The sequence below is a fragment of the Argopecten irradians genome, chromosome 2, assembly GCF_041381155.1.
Source record: "Argopecten irradians isolate NY chromosome 2, Ai_NY, whole genome shotgun sequence".
Taxonomy (NCBI): Eukaryota; Metazoa; Mollusca; class Bivalvia; order Pectinida; family Pectinidae; genus Argopecten; species Argopecten irradians.
The window spans coordinates 32,801,985-32,817,780 of record NC_091135.1 but is presented as its reverse complement, the minus strand read 5'-3'; the positions used below and the strand labels follow the sequence as shown (position 1 = coordinate 32,817,780).

The 15,796-nt window shown below is 34.6% G+C and overlaps 1 protein-coding gene and 1 long non-coding RNA gene across 3 annotated transcripts in view; one reads left to right on the top strand and one right to left on the bottom strand.

The window, feature by feature from the left end:
* The window catches only part of LOC138315200 (Wilms tumor protein 1-interacting protein homolog), a 38,734-nt gene that overhangs the window by 20,072 nt on the left and 2,866 nt on the right, over positions 1-15,796 (bottom strand). For both annotated transcript variants that reach the window (XM_069256023.1, XM_069256021.1), the window contains exons 2-4: positions 12,517-12,618; positions 2,856-2,923; positions 315-377 (exon numbers count right to left, since the gene is read on the bottom strand). In XM_069256023.1, the coding sequence (XP_069112124.1) occupies positions 315-377; positions 2,856-2,923; positions 12,517-12,618 (233 nt within the window). The remainder of the gene's footprint in view (positions 1-314; positions 378-2,855; positions 2,924-12,516; positions 12,619-15,796) is intronic.
* Positions 7,881-12,510, top strand: LOC138315202 (uncharacterized). The gene is made up of 3 exons (XR_011207471.1): positions 7,881-8,391; positions 9,335-9,492; positions 10,135-12,510. It is a non-coding gene; the product is annotated as an uncharacterized lncRNA (long non-coding RNA).

The following is a 15,796-nucleotide window of genomic DNA, read 5'->3' as shown; positions in this document are numbered from 1 at the left end:
GTTGAACTACTCAAAATTATGAAATAGAGAGTGATAATTTTGTCTGACTGGTCTTGTGAGGAAAGATCTTTGTCAGGTCATGTTCATAGTAGGAGAAGATATATTGGTCTAAGTGAAGCATAGGGATAGATCTAGATCTACTGGCAGGTTGTTTTTGATATATGTAATGAAAGAATGTTCTAGAATGTTTCATTACATCATTGATATAAGCTGTTTTGACCCCAACTGTAAATCCTACAATGGTTTATAACGTAGAAAACCTCCTGGCAGTAGATTTGATGATGTTCCAGGGATGCCTCACATTGTGTACTCACCATCTCCATTATCAGGTGTCCACAAACACAACATTTCTCTGCCGTCTGTTGGAATCCAGAATACTGAAAAATACAAACAGCACCATATTACACTACAGCTGTTTAGGAAGAGGATCTCCCAGTGCTACTACCAGTTCAGATTCCTCCCATCTCCTCACCTAATGAAAATCCTTATCTATTACCTAATTTTGACTCCTTATGTATTACCTCCCTTGATTCCTTATCCATTGCCTCTCTTCACTCATTATGTATTATCTCCCTCATTCTTGTATCTATTACATCCATTGATTCTTTATATATTTCCTCCCTTCATTCCTTATGTGTTAATTCTTTGACTCCTAGTGTATTACCTCCCTTGATTCCTGATCCATTAGTTCCCTTGATTCCTTATCTATTGACTCCCTTGACTCATTATGTGTTATTTCCCCGATTCTTGTATCTATTACATCCATTGATTCTTTATATATTTCCTCCCTTGATTCCTTATGTGCTAATTCTTTGACTCCTAGTGTATTACCTCCCTTGATTCATGTATTACCTCCCTTGATGCCATCTCTTACCATTTAAATCCTTAAAGTTATGATGATTTTATGTTAAAGTGAACTCCTAGACATCATCTTTTTCATTCTACATATATATATGTCAATTGTCAAGATGAAAATCACCAGATACATGAAGTCTCAATATCCTACACAATTCTATCTATAGCTTTGAAATGTATTCTTTTGTATATTATAATTCTAATTTAGACAACATTATGACTAAAAACTTCAGAAAAATTACATCCAAAACTATATATATATCTGTAAAAGAGCCAAGTATTCATGTTATCCAAGTTTTTTTTATGTAATCCTGGAATACCATATAATCAAAAGTATATCATACTATGTTATTACTTCTCAACAAAAAGGCAATTTCAAGCTGCATAGAAAAAATTACAGGGCATTTTATGTGGTAACAACTTCAGTATCACATCTTTATAAAACTACATCATATAATCAAAGAGACAACAATTTGATAACTTTGTGATTTTTCCAAAAAATAAAATAAATAAAAACCCATCATGGTATGCATGAAATTATCTCAACACTGATTTCATCTATTTCATTTTAAACAAGTTTTACTAAATTATGTCAAAAGTCCAGAGTTTTTGCGATAAAAAGTCCATTATGTTGCTGGTTTGTTAACTTTGAATAGTGTACACCAAATCACCCAGGGAATCACAATACAATCTTCTGGCCCGTAAGTCAGGTGTGGAAAGTGGAACATTTAAGTTATTAGTGTTCAATGAACTTGACAAATATTGTTTTGTCTGTGGCTTGGTGACTGAGTATAGTAGCCTGGCATTCATCCCTCTGACACTTGTAGGAGACACGTTATGGCTGAGGTAAAATTGGAGGAAGGGGGACGCCAGGGAGGAGGAGTCCTACAGTCCAGCAGAAACATCAAAATCTATTGTCTCCATTTAATAACATGTTTTATTCACTAACACTTTAATTGTTTTCTATTTCTTCCTTAGAGGAAAACAATACTGCCATATTCATTGTAAACAAGCTGGAAAGATTCAAACAATGATAAAAGTAGACTAAATTCTCAAGAATTTGAAAAGGGTCTCTGTAATGTGAAATGCTTTGTAAATATTTCTGAGCTCCATCTTTTTGTGGTATTTTGTTCGAAACATAATACCGGTAATTGCTTTCTAATTATAGAATCAGGATTTTTATGAACACTTATTTAATTACCTAGTAGAATTTTTTAAGAAACAACTGAAGAATACCGACAACTACAGAAATGTCATTCACACGTAACTTTGTGAGACTAAGCACATGGTAATTTGTTCACACAAAGGTGAAAATTGGTTTCTGTTAATAATTTACATCTGTTTAACACCTGAAATATTAATCACACTAATGGCTAAATGTGCATAGCACAAGTATTAAAACCAAGTACTAAATAACTATATATAAAGAAATGTGTTAATATGAACATGCTTTCAAGAAGAAATGTTTTCAAAGCAATAATTACATGTGTTGGTATTTTTAATGTTATAATTTTCTGTTAAGCTAGCAATACCCAGATGTGGATTAACCAGTGCTGCAGTTGCTAATGAACGTCAATCAAGTAGTTAACATAAAAGAAGACATCATTACACAGGGACACCTGTTCAATACTTTTCTTATATAGAATAAACAGCACAATCACTTTTTGAAATTATCGTCATTCAATCCTTTCCTTCCCTAATTACTGTATTCAACCCGATAAGCGCCTCCATCCCTTAAGTATAAGCGCTACTCCCCTTTTAAGACCTCAACTTAATTTGAATTAAATGCAGACAGAAAATATGACTTTGTAGGTTTCTTTATTGATTTCTTTTGAAAAAATGATTGATAGCTTGCTAACTTTGGGCAATAATTTTATGAAAGTGTAGTAAAAATTTGGTTCTATTAAGCACCCTCTTATTTGTTTTTTGTACGCACCCTGGGCACTTATTAGGTTGTATACTGTAACTAGTCATAAATACAATGTGGAAGTTTAACTGACCAAGTAATCCTCTTCACAGTAAACCTTTCCATGGACATTGTAGAAAGCTTTTCCCCGGAGAGTCCGACCTGGAAATTAAAAATGACAATTTTGTAATTATCTGAATTTTGACTAAACATAACATGATAAATTACTGTGCTTCTATATAATAAATAAAATAATGACTAAAACCTAAATTATTTTATACTTTCAAAACCGTAAATTGGTTAAATTAAAATTTATGAAGAATAGAAACTATTTTGTCAGCTGTAAGATTATCATTACAGGCTATTTAATTTAATTCCCTTTGAGTAATAAATACTTCCATGCACAAGGAGAGTGAGACTAACTGTCTGTTTATAATGACTATAATCATCAAGGAGATAAAAAGTAGTGATTTAATTTTCAGTACCATTATTGCCAATTATATAACTCTTTATGCTGGAGTCTCATACATAATGAAGGATTAATATTCTTCAGTTTTTATGAAATTTCAAAATTTATAAGTTTTTTGTTGGTCTATTTTAAACACAGACAGTTGATCTACTGACAGTGAGATATAGCATGACACAAAACTAATTAGATTTTATAACAAAAAGAACAAGTTTGGTGAATGTCCAACATTAACAATACTTTCAGATATTAAATGGTATTTCAAAGCTTTAAATTCTTTCAAATCTTCTCTATTAAATCTACAAGTGTGAATGAGCTCGAATTATTCAAATTCACCAAAAATGTTATCCTTGTCATCTACAGGCCAAGGAAAAGGTCTAGTTACTGAATATCAAATACCTGCCTTTTGTTGTGTCAAGTGAATTTGAACAGTGTATGACCTTGTGTTATGAAATAAGAGCATTAAATACCTGACATTGTGATATACATGGAAGTTCAGGGGTCATTTTTCCAATAATAAAATGAATTGTATTTACATAAAGCTATGAGAATGTGTGTGAGCCTGCACACAGATCAAGTGCTCAATAACGGTGTACTTGGCATGTATTTAGTAACGGTATCCATTATTCTATTGAACAATTTCCAATAATCGAGGATGGAAAGGGCCTCGGAATGTGTGGAATGTGACAAGTGAGAGAGAATCAATATGGAATAGTGCAAAGAATTCAATTTAGCTTCAAAATAAAATTATCTGAATATGGTGACAGAAAGAATGGTTGGTTGAATACAGTGGCCTGCCAATGCGTGCCATATGGATTTTAGCATGGCAGTTTTCATATCATTAATGTGACCAGATGATCTCAACTGCTGTTCAATGTGATAGGTAATGTTTCAGTTGAAATTGTATATATTTCAATAGCACACGCAAATTCATTTTCATCATGAACTAACGAGAATTCCAGCGTGCCCATGGGAAAGGCATTCCTGTACTGTGGTGTATGGAATGTGCATGATCTGATCAATTCACTAATTGACCGTAATGAAAATTCTCAGTGATCCGTGATGTGTCACGAGGACTTTGATAAATAACCAATAAAATAATTCAAAGGCAACATGTTGGAATCCTGTAGCAACAGGCAGTGCAATGAAACAAGACTATTTACAAGTTAACCCATTAACCAAATTTTATCGAAGACTCCATTGAAGCATACAAAATTTGAATGGTATCAAAGCTCATGACACAAGCTATATGTTTGTATGTTTCAGGAATTAATGAAAATATTTGTCTATACTTGTTTGATAGAAAGAATAGAATTCTTCCCAACAACAAATTCTTCTCAACAACAAACATATTGTATAGTGTTTATGAACTGACTGAAGCAGGGACTCTGTGGCATCCGTTTGTGGAATGTCCCCATGTGTAAACAATTACATGCATGAACCCCTCACCCACTAACACCTGCTCCAGTGTCAAAATAAGCCCACGGCTTGGCTAAAAAAGCTGGAATGAACTTGGAATAATGAAGCTGGGTTACTATACAGACACAAGTAGGGGCTGTTCCCCACACAAAGTTTTACTCAGCTGTGAAATTCACCTGTCTTTATTCATGTAAAGGAAGTCAGCTTTTTGTTGATTTTGAAAAATTGAGGATGAATGTTCTGTGAGAATACAAAAGCTGGAGTGTGTGCCCACAGTCAGTCTGGACTATACACCAAGGACAGTAAGAGTCAGCTTTACATTCCAAGAACGATTTATATTTACTGAGAGTTTACATATGTTTCATCAAGTTTTAACCACCAACCTAAAACTAGATGCAAGATATATGACCTGAAAATTTAAAAGAAATTTATATATATGACAATAAAATGTCCACTAGTCGACATAAGAATTTTCATTTTCCCACAATGCTGAAGCGGACCAGACTGATCGAGAACTGATCCCTTGTATAGATTGGCCCCAAATGACACCAGTTAGAACTTGGAGAGTATGCATTGGGCTCTGTTGGAAATTAGCATTAGAGACGACAGCCAAATAAAGGACACGATGAAGCATGCATTCAGCAAAAGATTTTCTGAAATTGTCACACAGCCTCGTGGTATAAATGTTGTCAGCTGGTACTCTGGTTTTCACCTGTCCTAGGCCATTACCTGGGTTAACATCGAGTGAGAAAGTCTACACTTTTAGTTGTGTAATGAATGTTACATGTTAGCTACCACTGAGTAGAATACAACAAAGAAATGTCTGTGTTGCTCCAGTTTAAACGAACATAAATAAAACAGGAGACAGTAATATGGTATTTACAGTGAACAGATGCCTCTGTGATACTACATGTATTTCATCAAATTATCAAAGAATAGCTGTATTGTGCAGGTTTAAGTTTACATGGGTGATTCCGTAAAGGCTGAAACATATATATTCTATTTATTAGATATAAGTATTGAAATCCTTTAAGTCACAGGTATCAAGATATATGTAAGCTTCAACAATAATATAAAAAGAATTTTAAATTGTTCAATGCTAACACGTATTTGTGATATTCATTTTTGGCATTAGGATGTTTGCACATGGCATGATGCTGCCATATATTGTCCATACGTTTTGTACAGTACCATTATTTGTGCCATTAGTCAACAGCTAAATTTGAATACATGCAGTGATGGCTAGTGTTTGTTGGCAGACTGTGGTATAATCTTGTGATAGAGAAACTTGTATCTACTTTGTGGTACTATCTCTCTGAAGCATACATTAATTATCAAAGACAAAGAGCAGCACATCCAACATTCCTGTCATGCTGACAACATGTAAAGTATTAGAAACCAGTTTTCCACCTACCAAATGAAAGAACACTATGTATACAGGAGAGTAATGAACACTTTTAAAGACTATGGTTTGTCTTGACAAGATGACATAAATGAACCTTCCATACAGGGCTAAATGCTCAAATCAAGGCCAAAATAAGCAATGAAGCAATATATATCAAGGGAGACATTTTGAAATATAAAAGTCTTTTAGGAAGAACAGAAAATTAAGATAATATCCCAAATTCAGTTACATAGTAAAATCATAAATGTATGCAGTATCTTCATTATGTGTTACATGGAAGATACGCCTTTAATATTCCGATATTTCGATATCTTCGAATTTCGATACAAGCAAAAATACAAGGCTATTGCAGCTATTCAATAATGTCTTCTCTAGAGGAATGAAGCTTGGGTAGATACCCAACATTTTTATGGGATAATGATACCCAGCAACATGTGCTGGCTTTAGTGTCGACAGGAGAAATTGCAACACTGACTTCTAGTCGACAGGAGAAATCTTAACTCATTATGTAGGCAGCACCCTTACAAACCCACTGGTGCTTGACCCTGTTGGTCCCTCCCGCTTTGTGTGTCACAGTGATATATAGGTTTGTCTGAATTCCCTATAATTATCCCCCTCCAACAGGTATACAGATGATGCTTCGTCACACAATCCTAGACTCAGCTATAAATGTACCTCAAAAGGTGCTAGCAAATGCTGGTGGAGTGGTGGTAGAAACAATGATCAGAATTTTTATAGAAACTTTCTTTATCTTACCATAGGAAAATGGACATAAGAAAATAAAGTTGAAAAAAATCAGATTTTTAAGTTTAGCTAAGTTTCATTTAAGTATGAAATACATTAAATTGCTATGTGCATATAGATATATATGTATAATGCTTGATATGAAAGCAATGTGTCTTTATGCTATCAACATCCTAAAACTTTTTGTTAATGACTATGACAATTAACTCATTTCACGGTTATGATTAATCTGTCAAATATAGTTTGATCATTGTGATCTATTGTGACATAAAAACAAGGGCGATAACAAGCAACGAAGGTGCAGATGATACACGTATGAATCACGATTACATTCCGTTTGCATATAAACATGCATTCCACCGTTTCCTGGCTGTTAACTTCCTTATAGCTAAAAATTCAACCACAGTGTTGACAATTTCAACTATTACTGCAAATACTTCCTGGATATTATTTTAATATTTAACAGTATATTTAGAAAATACTTTGTATAAAAAAAATGTTAAATCTGTTTGCTTTGTAAATAATGTGAGAGCAGAGGAATGTGCAGCGAAAAATGTGACAGTCAATATGGTTGGCGGCCACGTGTAGTGTGTTTACCTATTACATTTACACCTGGCCCTTATCATGGTGGAATGCCCGGGGCAGACGATGTTAGTCATGCTAACCGAGTACTACTGTGCTAATCTATCACACATTTTTCACAACACACCACAATTATGTTACATTATCGGCAGACAGACTGACTAAAGCATCGACTCATCACTTGTATTAAATATGCATAAGGATAATACACAGCTCCCAAAAAGGTGTATAGTATCTGTACAGTTGCTTGTGATGTTTAATTATTCAGGATGAGATAAACAGGACAGATGTAGACAATCAATAAGGTCGACTGAAGGTAAACCAGCATTGTCATCAGCCACTTCATCACTAAAATCAGTCGACAACATCACACATATTTGATGCATAATTCATACCCCAATCATAATCAGTAGATCGTGATCAGTAAACCAAACAATAGAGTTATGATCAAGGATTCTGACTGATAAGACTTCAAGACAAAAATAGCATCACCGCATTATCTTTCATGCATGGCATACCACCTTGCCAACAAGATTCACTTAGATTCAGATTATCAACCTACATAAAACAATTTTTTATAAATAGAATTCCAATTGGCAAAGTTTCATTGTTTTGGATGGTCGCTATCACCAACAGCCAACGTTACTAAGGATGTTCTAGGTTACATTAGTGAAAGTACCCAGAGAAAATCCACCAACCTACCGTTTGTCAGTAAATGACAAACTGATCTATGTACCGCATTGGCCTCAAAGCTGCAACCTACACATGGCAACCTTGAGTGGTAGAATACGAGATACCTTAACCGCTGAGCCACCGTAACCCCTGTTGATTTCCTTAGATCTACAGGTAGAACACATGGAGTATGTACTCTTGTTTACACGCAGCATCAGAATCTTTACTAGGCAACAAGGCCCATCCCACATCCCACCAGGGACTAAGTACAGGCCTACTGTATCACCTGAGGTATAACCCTCGCTCCACCACAGATGGTGCTACAGACAGGTATATATGTAGGTAAGTACTCAGTGATAAGATCCTGATTACAGAGGCTGAGGGGATGAAGCTACAAGTAGTCATAGTGATAAGTATACATGTATTTGGCCAAAAGACAGCAGCAACTTCCGTTATCATTCTTATGAAGTAGACTTATGAAACATAATAACTTGTGTTCGCTTTGGTACTTTTTTATTAGTTGCAAATGGTTTTGGTAATGTTATTTGCTTCATTAGAATTATATATACCCGGCTTGGGATCTACTGCACTGATTTACTCAGAAAAAGGAATGTATATATATCCACATATAAAATACAGGACATGTTCAAAAGGAGGCAATTCTCACACATAAACCTGTACACAAATCAGAAATCAGCTAGTTATTTATAGATCAAGGGTTTCCTTAGACCTAGGTACCTACTTATTCTTGATATTATTGTAGAAAGTGTGTATTATACACAGTAACAAAATTCCTACTGATAGACTGTGCATAGCTTGGTCTGACCTGGGGGACTCCTGTAGCCTTTCATCTGTCAGATCAACAAAATAACACACAAACCTTTTATTTACTGGTGCACATTTTCCATCTCGTAAAAGACTGGCTTTGTTATTAACAGGACACACAAGTTTTATCCCTCTGACAGATTCAGCTCCCAATGGATAATGTTGATATAATCTGGAGCAGACTCATCTATACTCAGAATATCTGGAGTGTTGCCTCCAATTGTTATTCAAAGAAACAGAACAATCAAAACCTCAATTTTAAACCAGTTTAGTTTCCCCAAAGTTTTAAAATATTCATAACCTTCACGTCTGATCCTGTCAAATACCTCAGTCGTGTTTCAAATTGTAATTGTATGAAATTCAATTAAATTTTATAAATCTACAATTTGAACATGTGCCTTTGATCGTTAAAACAAATACATAGCTTTTTTAATTACATTTTTTTCTCCCTTTGACTTAGCCGTGCCTAGTAATCAATGACTCAATTTTGGAAAAGTGTGATAGACAGTTTCTCACTGCAATGACAGCGACGACATTAAAACAGACATGAGGATATGACACTCGGCCAGATCGGGATCAAGAACAATCTATGATGACACTGGTATTTCCCGACCACATGTACGTACTTCCTTTATACTGTAGCCTGTATCCACCACTGACCGGTGAATCCTTCCTTCCTGTCCTGTTATCCTGACCAAATATGCAGAGTAATTTCCTGATGAATACTGTACCCCATTATATTATTGAAACAGATATATCCCTTACACACACAAGGTTCCAACTTGAACCTCATTACATATGAAACATTTTTCAATTTTCATACATTACTAGTCTATTTTCAATCAAAAGTCATCATACTAAAAAGAAGAAGATATTTTTTAGGATAAAGGAATCCTTGTTGAATAAATCTAGATAATTTTTTTTTCTTAAAAGCTAGGTTTTGGTGGTGGGAGAAAGCTACCCAGAGATGAACCATCGTCCAAATTAAACAGCCAGTAAATCAATTAAAATAAATCAAAAGCTTGAATTAATGGAATACATTTAGATTTCTACAATTCTATTATTACAAAATTTTACGATATTTTTCATCAGGTAGTAGGCATGATGAAAAATAACTAGCCTCTTTGTGTGAATTATTTTTCAGTCATTTTCTGCCATAACCTCGATAGAGACGATAAGTTTTTTCTGCATGAGTCTATAATATAGGTGTGTTTAAATGCTTGCAGTGTCACTAAACAGTTTTATTCTCTATTTTGACAGATCTGTCGATTGGACTTACGATAAAAAAATTTCAATGAATGCTTCGGCGCTGTCACATTGTAAATCCTAGCCATGGTCTGGTGACCACGTGATAAAACAAACCACTATAATGGACTAGTAATCCCTTTAACTGTTACCCAACCCGGTCCTACAGTAATCAACGCTTTGTTTTACTCAACACAGATTACAGGATTTGCCACAACTTGTAAGGAGATTCACTCATGTTTTCGGGGGAGTGGTACAATGTTACACCAAACTAATTTTTGTACTGTTAAATATGAACAGAAGACTAAGGTTGACATGTCCTAAGATAATGTCACAGAAGTTGATACAGATCATGTACAGTTCAACAAGTTTATTGGTTTTATTAAAATTTACTGCAGCCAATGTCATTTAATGGAAGTGCCTGGTTGTGGTGGGAAAAGAAAGAGTACCCTGAGATAAATCATCCACCTACAACCTGTACCACACAACTGTTAAAATGTTAACTGGGCCACAATTACAAAAGCCGAAGGGATAGCGGTGGAAGATCCAACACCTTAACCACTCAGGCAACAGCCTTCCAATGATGATTATTCACCAAAAACACTGAATCTTCAACCACTTGGTTACAGAAGTATGACATGTCCAGAATACTGAAAACAAATCGGTGTCTGAGTGTCAAAGCCACTGTACATCAAAATCAATCTACTAACTGTATGTTCCAGGATGTCCTCTATGATTTCTAGAAAAACACATCAAAAATAGGCCAAAAATGATCTTTATAGATATTTAGGTCACCATGGCAAGTACATCAACAATAATACATAAATAATTACAACTATTATGCTTATTTGTATCAGGACTACTCCATGTTTGATATTCAATAATCTAATCACTAAATAATAGGTGTGAAAATTTGACAGATTTAGGAGCTAAAAAGTGCCAAAACCATAAACATGTAGTCCTTTTCAGCTACTTTGTTACATAGTTCACCAACCTTTTGCAAGATATGAAGGAAAAGCAGCAGTCATATATATTGTATGATTTGTTACTACCTGAGGGTACATTTTTTTGTTTCCAACTAAACATTTCAGACAAAGGGGAAAAAATCAAGTGCTCATACATATGTCTTCTTGTAAAGAAAACTCCATATCAGAATGCCGACCTTAAACTTTGGTTTAAACTTTAAAGAGAAGGGATCAAAACACACCAGATAAAACTTAAACAGATTTGGCAATGTAAGTCTGTCGGGACATTCTGAGTAAATATTTCTTTCAGTCTTTAAGTCGGTCAGACAGGCTCTGACAGGTAAACATTTGAATTGTGTATAAGCTGAAGAATTCCCATATCGTACAATAATGAGAGGAAGTACTATTGTTACAGTGAGATAAGCTTCAACATTCACTTCGAATATTAATACTACCAGATATTGTTAAGAATAAATTTGACCTCTTGATATTAAAAAAGAAAGGTATTGTTGAAACACCAAACATGAACAGATAGACAAAAATATCTTTAAACTGGCTAGCAAGGCTATTTCAAAACCCATAATTGTCTAATCACCAGCAGAGAATCCACCTTGTAAAGTCAGTTCAGGGAATTGTCAAGGGGATAGAGACCAAAAAAGATGTGTTCTACAAGTACGCAATTAAAAGACTTTTTTTTCAATTCACTCCTGAAAATTATCGCTTAAACCAAAATTTGCCAAAAAGACCAAAATCAATGAATTACAACAACTTTAATTTAAATACAGTTCAACATACAGTTCGATTTCTTCTCAGACTGACTACTTTTGTAGATAATGTCAATGAGCTCGAGAAATTAAGGTAAAATGTTGTTGACTATAGTTGTGAAGACTCACTAGACTAGTTTGGACTGAATGACTACTACAAGATTGAATGAAGATTCATGTATATAAGAAAAAGATAGATCTATACAAATAGAAAATTAAAAAGCAGTTATCTACATAAATAGGACGCCAGCACAAATCTGGTTGTGTCCAAATGTTATCTGGCCTAGCTAGATAAATGGTTGTGGAGATGTCTTGCTGTGTGTCTGTTAGTGTATGGATAGGTTTTCGTGTCCAGTCTATTCAAGGTAAAGAATGAGTTGACAGGGACTTGACTGGACCTCAGTAGGACATTGTTGACTGTTGACCATCACGTATATGTAATGTACACACTGGTAATTCCGCTCCCATTTCCCTTCAAAGACTAAGCTATGGTGACCGGGTAGAAATATCTTGGTAGATTGGCATACAAGGCCTACCCACCCAGCAGGCTACCGGTACAACACCAGCGATGACCATTAAGGATCTGTCCATAGGTCACGAGTATTGTACACCACGATAGTCACAGGACAAGCTGGGGATAGTCTAAAAGGCACATCGCCTTTACTTACCACATGAACAGCAAACAAAGCACTTGGTATGATACAGGTTGCCCATGGCCTGACATGCTTCACTGGATCCGGCCACACGCTCTCCACACGCAAAGCACTGGCCTGCAACATAGATTAACAAGAGATTAGTTTTTTTGTGTTAAAAATCAGAGAAACCTCCACAAACAATGATTAAAAAGTGATAAATCAATGATAGTTTTAAAACTCTAAAAAGACATGATGGACCGAAGCCAAAGTTATCCAAAATGAAAAACATAACATGTTATAATCATCTCGACAATCATGGAATCCAATTAGAACAATTCATACATATTTTACCTTTGACCTTAATGTCAAGGTTATAGAAACTTAATGATAATTATCATACAAGGTCAGACAACATCTTTAAAACTTAGGTCCAATGCATGCATCTTGATTGCTAACAAGCTCTTCTAAGACTAACAATTAAATGAGAAATTTGCAGCAGGCTGCTGTTGGATCCATGCAGGGTAAGGTCAGTGAACAAACTTGGTACCTCTTCACCAAGGTATTCCTCTGACCTTAGAATGTCACACCATGGCCATCAGCTATGTTGCTATGGTGAACAATTTCATATATATCTTTGTATTGCTGAATTACAAATTCTGAAGTATGTTATTAAAAGTTTTATCAAATTTTCTGGTAATGTTTGTTGACAACAGGATCAGATATAATTTATGTGACTTATAGTTTAAGACAGCTGTTCTATAAGAACTAGTATGTATAGCTCTGATAAACAGTAGAGTGGAAAGTCAAACTTTCTACCCCAAACCGGAGCCACATTCCAAGGGGACAGGTGGTCGAGGCCAATGAAAACAAGCGCCCCTTGAAGGTGGACAGACCTTTAGAGGTAAAAGGGTGTAATAATTCCTGCCGACTGAAACAGTCAACAGAGACATCTCCTCCACAGCAAACCTGGTATGTTCAACATTTACCTGTGTTGGATTTAATTCTCAAAAGTAACTGTAGCTTGCTCAAAATTACCTGTTCATTTGGGTATCAAAATACTTCACATACAAGCAAACATGGAAACACAAAGGATAGTGCTTTAGATAAAAGTGAAACTCTTAAAACTACACTGATCTACAGAAACAATTTCATAGAGCAAACAATTCCTATATTTTGAAAAGATTCAAAACATTTAAAAGCTTCATTCATGTGTGTGTCATTGCCATGGAGGAACATTCCCCACATCAGTATAATAAATAACAAATTAAAGGCATTCTTAATACAGAAAGTTTTCTATGTGTGGTTCATGTGAGGGAAAAACTGTCTGTTTAAAAAGTATGTATCTCTAGACGACATCCACGATTTAGGCGACATTTGCTTGGTCTACCCGTAGTGACACAAAGAACGATGACTCATGCTTGGCGCATCCGATCACCTGACATCGGTTTGACTATTCATCAAGAAAGCGTCATAATTTGTCATTAAAAGCATAATAAAATCAAGTCTCTTGAAACTAAATTAAATGCCACCATAAGACTTTTTTCCACAAGAACTTTTTAAATGTAATGTATGCTATTCCTTCTGGTACATTTAATTTGTTTGCTTGAATAGTCACCCCGAAATAAAGCAGGGATATAAAAACACTGTGATTCATGTCCTCAGTCCATATTTTCTCTGTTTATCTTTAAGTTGATGAAAGGTTTTGTGGACTGACATTCAATGTGCTGTAGCGTACTAATGAATGGTCTTACCTTCTCTGTTTGTCTAAATCATTTAAGATATATATTAGGGATTAAGCAGTTGTGTCCACATTTTTATAAAACATATACAAATACCTAAGTGGAACTTTGGTTTATGTGTCGTTGACGTTTTCTGAAATATATGCTTTCATTATTATTCCCAAAGAGATTTTCAATCAATAGTTGAGAAATATAAAAATAAGCCAAATTTTCATACAATTAATAATGTTATGGCTAAAAAGTGCATTTCCTAGTTATGCTTATTATATAAAAAACTAATAAAAAATAAAACTCTTGAACTCCTTAGATCTGGCACGATACACCTGGCCAATAATCTGTTTCTCAAGTACGAAATGGATTAAAGACAGGCACACACATACCCCATACCTATAATCAAACAATGATTAAAAGCCTTGGAATGTCATAATATATTGTTGGTGGAATCAAATCTTGGAAAGGTTTCCTATGTTAACTTTAAAATGTACTTTAACCATCTAGTGGGGTCATTTTTACTGTTCAACGTACATTGCACTCTAAAACCTACATGTACCTGTTCAGTACATGGTCCAAAAATATTACCTTTGAAATGTCTATTTATGAAAGAGATTTAATTATTTTTAAGAGACAGTTGTTGCTGTAATTGTTACAATAAAACTTCAAAACTATTGTTAGATTTTATATCTTTCTGACAGTGTTATTATTAGACTATTGCAAAGTCTTCAAAATAAAAGGTGATATTATATGGAAGGTATTACAGTTTATTACTTGTGAGATCTTTTTTTCAGACAGACACCCTCAGAAAGACTTCAGCAATATGAATTTATAAACAGTTACGCTGCATGACCATGGAATCTCATCCTTAACTTTGGTTTTCAATGAAATCAATCATTCAAAAGCACAGTTATTGATTATACCTCTAGTAAATGAAATTAATTTGTTGTTCTTTCAATTTTTCCTTTATAACTTAAGGTACAAACAAGTCAGCTATGGAAGACAGTTGGTTTTGTTTAGAGAAGGGCCTGTGTACATGTACCAATTTACTACAGCTACTATAAAATCAATAGCAAGCTGTCAGATTCCACATCTTTAGCATTCCTGGCATACCGATGTACTACCAGAGCAGCATGTGCCTGGAATATCACTCACACAATGCTTCTGTATTAATTAGTGCATATCAATCAAGATATTTACATATCACAATTTCACAATCTTCTACATTATCATACTTATAGTTAAAATATACCATATCAGGGATTTAGGGTTTGCATTACACTGTCCCCTTATCCTAAATTCAAGCATAGAAAATCAAAAGGACTCCATTATTTTTCTGGAACTCTATTCCAATTACATTAGGTGTATGGAACAACCAGTGCAAACTTTGGATATGTTTGAATCATATTCAGAAACAAATAAACTAAGCAGTGGACTAACAAAGTTGATTCTGATGGTTTTTATTTTAACATCCATGTCCTTAATCAATAAAGATTTTATTTACCTCCACTAAGACCAAAAGTTCCAAGAATGGAAGATATATGTAAATACCATTAATTAATCACCTGTTTATGGTCTACCGT